The 10035-nt window shown below is 47.5% G+C and overlaps 2 protein-coding genes across 2 annotated transcripts; both read left to right on the forward strand.

Moving 5' to 3' along the window:
- Positions 1-245: 245 nt before the first annotated feature.
- N7519_011162 (zinc metalloproteinase family protein) lies at positions 246-2779 on the forward strand (the record flags this gene model as incomplete). Its single annotated transcript, XM_057297935.1, has 4 exons — positions 246-518; positions 578-673; positions 757-2624; positions 2683-2779. 4 exons carry the CDS (start codon positions 246-248, stop codon positions 2777-2779), a joined length of 2334 nt encoding a protein of 777 aa, XP_057145817.1.
- A 4395-nt stretch (positions 2780-7174) lies between these two features.
- On the forward strand, positions 7175-9586 carry N7519_011163 (grainyhead-like protein; the record flags this gene model as incomplete). The annotated part of the gene is made up of 5 exons (XM_057297936.1): positions 7175-7188; positions 7260-7388; positions 7448-7981; positions 8042-9216; positions 9273-9586. 5 exons carry the CDS (start codon positions 7175-7177, stop codon positions 9584-9586), a joined length of 2166 nt encoding a protein of 721 aa, XP_057145818.1.
- Positions 9587-10035: the final 449 nt, after the last annotated feature.

A 10035-nucleotide genomic window follows, 5' to 3' on the forward strand; every position in this document is an offset into this window, starting at 1 on the left:
GTATTATTATTATTATTTTCGAAGCTAAGGGGAATCTCTGATCTTCGATCTTTTCCTTCTTCAAATGTTCTCAATTCACTTCTAAATTAACAAAACCAGAATCCATCCCCCTTCCCCCCCCCTATTTGGTTACTGGCGGGGCGACTCGTCGTCAACCGCAAACGGTTACCCTGTTCCTGACAATTTGCCCGCCTTAAAAAAAAACAACTGGGTAGCTTCGTCTTTTCTCTCCTCTCAACCTCGCCATGCCGTTCTTCAGAGACCTACGGCGTCGATCAAAGGCCACTTTTCACAAAACTCCATCCCATAGTGTGGAGGAGGTCTCCGGGAAATCATCATCCACGGTCGACACTTCCTCCCACAGCTCCATCACTCCACCATCATCCATCAAACCGACCCTTTCAACCCCCAGTCTTCCTGCTCTCAATGAATCCGAAACCACCAGTGCAGTCAGCGTAGCCCCGCCTACACAGCGACCGGGGCCTGTGGTGTCCAGTTCTCAGCGAAACAGCGTTATCGTACGTACCCATACTCATTCCCGCGACAACTGACAACACTGACTCCGATCGTTTGGCAGGGTAGTAGCTCGTCCTCAGTCAATGGCGTGTACCGATCACAAGCTCCCGTCTCGCCTTATGCCCCGAGACTCGTGTCTGTGGCTGATAATTCATGGGTATGTCCAGCTGATAAGGCCGGAACCGGAGGCACATATTGTTCTCTGGTAAAATGAAATCAATTGTCTGACTATCGTGGCAGGTCAACCAGAAAGTGCTGCTCGTATATGGTCAAATCGGCGACCCAAGGCAACATCCGCTGGACGGAAACGTCACCGTCTATCACCACCAAGATAATTTCCCGTCGACCGGCTGGCCCGTCACGGCATCGCATTTTAAAGTCCTCGTTCACCTAGTTCCCGGTCCTAATCGCCTTCGCTTTGACTTTGTCTCGCCAAAATTGTCCACGGGCAGCACCCACCCCGCCATCCACTCCTCCTGGATTTGTATCAACTACCTGCCTCTGGTCAACAACCCGCCATTGCAGCTGGTCATACTCCTGGGGAAAGACTCAGACGGTACATACGATGCAGTACCGGAAAGGGCAGAGCGCGAAGGAAATGGGTTGGAAATGGCCATTCGAAAGTACCGCATGGCAGCTTATCTCTGGCAGGCCTTCACTGGTGAACAAATGTTCCGCAATAATTTCGGGCGGCGTTGTTTCCGATTCGAGGAAGAGTGGCAGTCGGGTAGCTTGAGTCGTCGCGACTTGACCCAAGGCCAGATGCGGAATGAGGCCAAGATTCACGTAGTCCGCACTGAGAAAACAGTGACCGAACTCCGAGATCTCAATATTGCTCAGCAGAATGAGAAAGCCGAGAGGAAAGACGAGCTGTTTGCCATTGCTAAAGATGCGGTGCGAAATCATTTCCAGCCCCAGCCCGGCCAGAAGCAATACGTCTCCGTTCTCCTCCTCGATTCTCATTGGGACACCCAATCCCAGATGATCACCGGCCATGCGGCGTTAGGTTCGGCTGACGACGATATCAAAATGGCCATCTTCGGGTCTCATTGTCTCCAAAGCTATCCATCATGTTTGGAAGAAGTCGTGGATGCTTTCTCAGACTGCACCCGCACGGATACCAACCATATTGCCAATGACTGTGGCGAGGCGGGCTCCAATTGGGAATCAGCAAACCTGGGTATCGGGGCTCACCTGCACGAGGTGGGCCACCTCTTTGGCTGTCCTCACCAGGAGTCGGGAGTCATGCTTCGCGACTATGTGCGCTTGAACAGAACTTTCCTGACCCGAGAGCCTTTCTCCACGCGCACAAAGGCTCAAGGGCTGAAAGTGTGCTTGCCCAACGACGAATGTAGCTGGCATCGCCTGGATGCCCTACGCTTCCGATTTCACCCCAGCTTCCGACTCCCAAGTGACCCTTCCCCCACTTCGGATGATAGCGTCCAGGTGTGGCCAGTCGAGAACGGCAAGATATTGTTCACTGCTTCATCGGGGATTGCATTCATGGAACTATATGCTGAGGGTGACACCTTTTGCCACAACTTCATTGAGTACTTGAACAGCGAGTCGAGCCCCAATGGACTGCCACGCCAAGTTGCGGTGACCGAGAGCGAGCTTCGCCAACGTGTGTATGGCACCGAAAAGGAAAAGAAAAAGAACATTCGTCTGGTTGTCTGCTCTGGTGCTCTGGGAAGCTACACTGTTGAGAACATCGGCGATCTGAAATCGAAAAATTCTCTCGTCAAATTGCCTAAAAGCCAGTCTGGTTTTAAAAGCGGCCAATTAGGCCAGTCGGCGATGGAAGGCAGTGAGCCACAGCAGTTGTTACTGGAATGTGCCTTCATCAAAACAAAGCTCTTGACATCGATCAAAGTCTACCATGGCTATGCCCTGGATGGTATCGAGTTTTGCTACGAGGACGCGACCAGTCAGCTATTTGGCAAGCGTGGAGGCAAGCCTGGTGGTGATGAGTTTGTCCTTGATACTCGACGTGGTGAAATTTTGCTTGGGTTCTATGTCCGGGCTGGTCTCTGGATTGATGGGATCGAGATTCTCACGAGCCTGGGCAGAAAATCCGGTGTCTATGGAAATGCTGCCGGTGGCACAGGGTACGTATACTCTTTTACTTTCTCGCAATATTCGAAGCATGCTAACCGACTCGAACAGTCACACTTTAATACCTCCTTTGGGCTACAAGATTGCTGGAGTCTCTGGCTCCTGTGCATCATGGGTTGATGGATTCTCATTGATCATCCAGCACTGATAGCATTTCGCTGTCCACCACCTTCCTTTTCCTCCAGTTCTCGGAGTTTCTCATCCTCATGCCCATGCCTCGAAGCTGAATACCCGGTCAACCATCGTACTATGGTGGACTGCGAATGACAGCAGGGCACCCTCCTTATTCATCTCCTCTGAACGGCCACTGAGCCTTGCATCTTCTTGCATCTTTTACCCTCTTTTCATCCCTAATTGGGAACAGGCAATTCCGCGTACCAGACCCGGCCATTGGCCACTATATACACGAGGTTCTGTCGGGTTTTGCCTGTGTCTATATGTTTTCTTCTGTTTTATTTTCTGTCACACATCGGCGTCATGGGCGTGTTAGGGTTGCATGTATGCATGGTGATATTTTCTTCGACCTTGCACGCGGTCGATACCGGGTACAAGGGACTACACTTACTGGTAATCATTGAGCATACCGATGGCCACACAGCACTACCGGATCATTTTGTAAAGGGGGCATCATTCATATCGATTGGATAGTTCATATAGGGTAATGTCATGAAACCACCGTCAATGTTCAATTTGCAGTCCAAAAGAGTAGACAACCACACTGGGCAAGATAAAAAAATATATCCTATCCTACAACATTGTATAAGCTGTCTCCCAAAACCAGCTTATTATTAAAGGGATACTGAGTCATGTTCAGAAATTACCAACAAAGATTACCCTCGCGCTAACAACTCGTTTGATTCATGGAAAAGATGTGGCAATGCCCCCGTGGAGGAAGTACAGCCCTAGAAATGGATCATCCTGCGGAGAAAATAATCCATCACCAATAACGTAGGCCAGAGCAATCATATGTGGGATCAACAAAACTTTGTAGATTATTATGATGTCGTTCGGTATATATTAATTTCTAGACGGCACGCTAGCCGGCCAATCCAGACGAGGATCGTGCTCCCCGTTATAGTGGGTGAAACAGACGGCTAAAGGTAGCCATCGCCGATCTCTCGTGATTAGAGCTGGTCGTATTGGAACCTCATAAGCTCGGCCCGCGAGGCCGGGGAACTTTTTATACTTCCATCGATGCATATGTATTAGCCAGGGCCAATAACGGACTAGAGCTCGTCAGCTCGTCAGCTCGTCATAGAGGACATAAGTAAATTGTCCCAGCACAGTGAGTGTAATATGCGCGACCGCGGCTGGTTAAAGCACCCGCAACCAGTAAGCTTTTGAATTTTCGCACTGAGGTTTATGACATCAATATAAAGTGCCAGAGGTACAAAAGTACATTCTTGGGAGCATCTGATTCGTGCTTAAGCCGAGTATAAGTGGGAACCATGGCGCCGAGAATGGGAAAATGCTTGCGGCTGATGCAAAGCTGCGTAAGCTGTGCCGTGGAACTTCATCTATCAAAGAAGCTCGGGATGGTCTGATATTAAGGTGGCAAGACCGTTTTTTGGCCTGACTGGCTATACCAGCACCCACCACTGCAAGCCAGCGTAGATCGGCCCCTCTTCCCAACTGCCGATCTACGATGGACAGATGGACTTTCTTTGGGTTTCTGGTTCTCTTTGTCTATGGATTTGTCTAGGGCCTATAGGTGGGTCAAGTCGCTTACGGGCTTTGGACAGGCATTTGCGTGCCCTGGCCAACGGTACTTTGCGTATTCCGTACTTTGCGTACAACAAGGGAGGACCATTCTACCCGTGGACCCCTGCACGAATGATGTAACCGATCAGCGCTATAGCCCCACGAACATCACATATTGAAATTGGACGTATCGTACGTTTTACTTATTGTGGCTTAGTACAGAAAGTAGCTCCAACCCCGATGCTCCTATAAAGTCAGATCGGCCAATAATCGACCGTATATTCTATCCAGCTCAGGTTTCCGATTGAGATCAATCGTACAAAGTAGAATCCTAGTTACACATTTTTTGGGTATATTCTTTCTTTCGACCGTAGATGTGGCCTTACCAATGTAGCCGCCGGCGTCTAGCCCCCGATTTTCGCATGTTATATCACCGAAAACGTCTCCTCATGACGGCGTGGCTTTCACTGCTACTATCATAGTAAATCTGATAGCTCGGGAAGAAATGCCGTTACGTCAGTCCTAATTTGAACCTCTGGGCCCTACCTAGGCCATACCTAGGCCATTCGAAAAATAGTGGAGAAAGGTTTCAATGCCGAGCAATAGTGGACGCCCTCTAATTGAGGTGATGTAAGTGGAGAAGGCGGTTATGTACACCCATGTAATTGGCGTGTTTGTGTACCTTGGGATAAGTCCGAGGGGTGAGCTTTATACATTAGACCAGTAATCTACAATGTTCGGTAATGGATGCAAGTTCCATACTTTAGCTTCAATAACTTAAATTGAAAGCTCTAGTAAGGCACAAGGTACCTAGGTACATATAAAGTACTGGTGTTCCGCCGATCAGTCGAGGGCAGATTTAAGCATTACTATTGGTGGGTGGTTTTCCAGCAATGAGCTGTTTTTTACTGGGTTGTTTTGACGTGGTATGTGGCTGTATTATATGTATTGTATCGATGGCATATCATGTCTTAGAATACCACCCCAGTATAAATCACACAAGCTATGACAATTATAAACCGTCCATGGCTGTTGATAAGCAGACTAGTTTACCTAGGTAGGTATACAATCTGAAATATAGACAACGGTAGCTGCAGTTTTGATGCACTGAGATGAACCACAGCCTCTGTGCATGGGTCTCCTGGTCTCCTTGAGCCGCGACAGACCGAGAATGAGATCATCGACATAAATTAAATGTTTTAGGCAGCACCAACCGTTTCAATTGACATATCCCCGGTCCCAACCAATGGATTCCAACGGAAAGACATATATCAACCGAACAACATCAGTTTCAATGCAGATCCGGTCGGGCCGACCACCTATCACGCCTAACTACCAGTGATTGACGGTTCCACACTCCTCCTTCGCGGCTAAAGTACTTTTGTATGTTGTACTCTGTACAATATACACACTAGTATGAGGTCAGAATTTGAATATATAAGGCTGTGATGTTGATCCATTTGAGGTCTCGAACAACGGACCAAAGCTAGAAACGTTGCATGTATAAAGTGCTCGTATGATAGATATAATATGATATAACCCTAAATAGCATTGATTTACTGCCAAACCGGACAGCAATATGGAAGTGCCATTCCGATTAAGTCACATTACCTAACGAGAACGGGAAATGTTTCCAAGGTTCCCTCCCAAGTACCCGTGGACACGAGTCGTGTTAGGAAAACTCGCCAGCGAGGTCAACTATATGTGCACGCGCCTGTGCAATAAACCATAGTAATGTTATATATACTAGAAATGGGGACCATAGATCATATAGGGTGTCGACACGATGCTAAATCAGGAATGTTTCTAGACTGGATGAAAAGGACAGATATGTATATATATATATATATATATATTCATTCATATATGTCTATTGTATATACTCTGGCGAATTATATCATCTATATGTGTCTATCCATGGATATTGTACTACCTAAATAGGAAGTGTAATGGATCGTGAAATATACTTCGTACCGTAAATTTACTGCTTTCTCCATACCTGAACACCTTGAAAGTTTCCATAGCTTACCCTTTCCCACCCTTTTCTCCACAATTTATTCCTCGTTACCAATCACTTTATTTAGAGCAAATATATTGTACAATTTGTAGAATTTATGGAATTGTTGAATTACAGATTTCATTGGGGTATATTTGGAGGTAAAAAAGAAAAAAAGGAAAAAAGGTAAAAGGAAAAAAAAAAGACGTTTCTTACCGAAAGTGGCCCCCCTGTTCTTATCTGTCCCAGGTGGCGACAGCTTTCCTCCTCCCGAGATCACCAACTCCTCTGAAAATCTTCCGAGCATATCCAATGGCCCCCCTTTTCTGGTGAAAGTCCACTTGTGGCTCAGTGGATGACAGTCCTGTGGGATCTCTTATACATCTTTCATTGGAGGGTCGTCGACCGTACCATTCTCCCCTCCCTTTAAACATCGTCATATCCCCTCCTTCCACCCCTCGTCACTCCAATTATACATTATTTCATCCAATCTCCTATAAGAAGGAAACATTCTCCATTACTATTTTCTGCAATCTGTTTTGGACTTCTTCATCTACCTTCACACTTTTTGATCAAGTCCGAGCTTCCATTTCCCGAGCCTTTTGCGCATTCCTCCAAAAGACTATTCCCCGTAGAACCTTTCACTTGATGCAAGGTTCCGCACAATCTCAAGCTATCGAACACTCCGCACGATATCCGGACACTCCCCAATCTCCAAACTCCACGCTTTGACGAAGACCAGACAGAGCACACCCAAGTGTACTGGCAGTGGGCCACAACTTACTGGTGGCCATATTTTGCTTCTTTCCTTCTCCCGGCTCAAGCGAAGCATTGGTAAAATAAATAATGTTCAACAACCGGTGAGCTTTTTACGCTTAAGTTGTCAACCATACAATGGGTTCATTTCTAACATTATATTCTTTCTGCGCAGGAGAAACTCTCAGAAGCCGGATACTGAGTTCATCAGTCGGTTCCAGCAAGCATTCTCAGACATTGTCCCTCGGCGAGATAGCCAGAGCCCGCGCAATGTGAGGGCAGCCGAGCCTGTGATGGCCTCGAGGTATATAACGTCATGTGTTCTACGTGTAAGACTAGAACTGACTCAATTCTTGCTCATAGTATGGCCGAGAACAACGATGTGAAAATGGAGAATCATGATGTCAAGTTACCTATCACCAACAACGACCGTACTCCACGAAATATGCACGAACTGGTGTTGACGCCCTCTTGGATGGAGTCCGCTCCATATTCCATGATGCCGCCTGCCAACCAGCATACAAGCTTTTATGCCCCAACTTCGTCTGGAATGGGTGCAATGTTCCATAACCAGGCTGGCGATTTGCATACTCCAACAGGGATGCACTTGATGACCCCGTTGTCGGGCATGCCAGCTGTACACAATCACCACAGCATCAGCTTTGAGCCGTTCCACCCGCAGTTCATGAATCCAATGAATGACATGAACACGTTCTCTCAGCAGCCGTCATATGCGCCAAGCGCATTCATGCACCGTGACTCTGGATATGACGCCATGGACGATACTCTCGATGAATCTTTAAATGATGTACATGTCGAAACATCATCCAATTTGACGGCGTCGACGGAATTTTCGGCTCAAATGGCTGGTGACATGTCCTATGCCAATGGCGAAAAGTGAGTTAAATCCGATCAGTAAATTTCTATTTAGTGCTAACCGCGTTCTATCACATATAGATTCCGCTTCAATGTTTCTCTCCGAGCACCGACCGCCATGGTGAAGAACATGAGTGAAATCCCCGTGACTTATCTCAACAAGGGTCAAGCATACAATCTCTCAGTTATCGACACGAGCCCACCAATCGTCAACCAAGAACCTGTTCGATATAGAACATTTATTCGAGTTTCCTTCGAAGAGCGAGAACAACGAATGAAACCGTCAGCATGTTGGCAACTATGGAAGGAAGGCCGCGGTACCACAGAAGCCCATCAACGTGGTGGAAAATTGTTAGCTGTGGAATACGTGGATCCGTTACAAGGTGGCAGCGATACACACAGGAACCGACAGGTGCAAGTTGAGAGCATGTCAGTCGACGGTTTCTGCGTCACTTGGACTGCCAATCCGACGACTGGTGCGGCGGAGTGCAACATTCCCGTGCGGTTTAATTTCCTTTCCACCGATTTCAGTCACTCAAAAGGTGTGAAGGGAATTCCTGTTAGACTATGCGCCAAAACCGAGCTTTTATCCCCGGGCGAGGAGGCAGGTGTATCGCGTGATACAGAGCTGTCTTACTGCAAAGTAAAGCTTTTCCGGGATCATGGTGCTGAGCGGAAGCTGTCCAATGACGTTGCGCATGTCAAGAAGACCATTGATAAGCTTAAGCAGCAAATTTCCCAGGCAGAAATGGGTGGATTTACGAAGCGCAAACGGGGAAACAACGCTTCTGCCGCAAAGGGATCCGACAAGTCTTTGAGCCACAAACGAACTTGGTCGTTGGACTCGGAAGATGTGCCTCCAGAGAAAGTCTCGTTGGAGGATGATCTCCAAGCCAAGTTGGCTACAATGCAAGAAATGTTTTCATCCACTCGCTCAGTGAGCATTTTCGGCTTACGCGGTGATAAATTCGATGATCCCGACCTATATCCCATTCAGCTATCGGGTGACGGCGATTCCCCTCAGTATGCGAATATGAGCCGTTCAAACACACGTGAATTGGAGACAATTATGCCCTCGCCTCCCAACACCAATACCTCTTCTTCGAATTCGCCGCCTACCCAATCACTCAGATTAGCAAATTGCCCGACCACCATTCAGAGGATTCCTGCTGGTGACCAGGTCTCAAGGGGTTTCATAGAGGCCGTGGGTGTAGACTTAACCTACCGACCTCCGGCGGAACGCCCTCCTCAACCTGGTGAGTTTTTTCGAGCGTAACCCGATCATTAATATCCTTGCTAATTATCTTTGCAGTCGCATGCTTCTATGTCCGAATCGCTGGAAATGCAAAGCGCTCTGAGGACTTCTACCGTGCAATTTATTTGACGGAACGCACGGTTCAAGACCTTATGAAGCAAATTACTGAGAAATATCAAATCGATCCGATGCGGATCTCAAACATCATGCATGCCCACGAGAAAGGCATGCGAGTCATGGTGGATGATGATGTTGTCCGCCAGCTTCCAGAGGGTCAAGACATGATCCTCGACATCTCTGAAGCACCAAATCCTAATGGCAGTGCTCCTGGCCCACCCGGATCTCCCATGGAGATAAAATTAATCTACTAAAACTGCATCGCCTACACCTCAAGGCCATGCCCCGCCTCTCGAATTCGAACATAATACAAAAGTAACTCTTTTCGACTCGCCTCATCTCACCTTGCTAACCACTGGTCTCCCCACTCTGGTCTGCAGCACACGAACTTTCCATCTTGCACCAGTTGCACTCGTCTTTTCATGTTCTCATATTTCCTTTCTCTATGGGCTGGCTTTACTGTCTTTTACGGGGCGTTGAACAAGGGGATGATAAACGAGTCTCCGAGCAGCGATACCCTGTTATATTATGTTTTTGATTTTCAGATCTCTTTGTTCAAACTTAGCGTTGCTTACCCATTACGACGGTATATGAGTCGATGGGCTATGGGACTATTGATATCTTTTGTCTGATATGGTTATTATTTCGATCTGTTTGAAGGCCGAGCATACGACGTTGATACCTTGTTCCATTCTTTCCCAGC

The sequence above is a fragment of the Penicillium mononematosum genome (genome assembly GCF_028829835.1).
Source record: "Penicillium mononematosum strain IBT 11891 chromosome Unknown utg000005l:1.0-9366267.0:1.0-9372171.0, whole genome shotgun sequence".
Taxonomy (NCBI): Eukaryota; Fungi; Ascomycota; class Eurotiomycetes; order Eurotiales; family Aspergillaceae; genus Penicillium; species Penicillium mononematosum.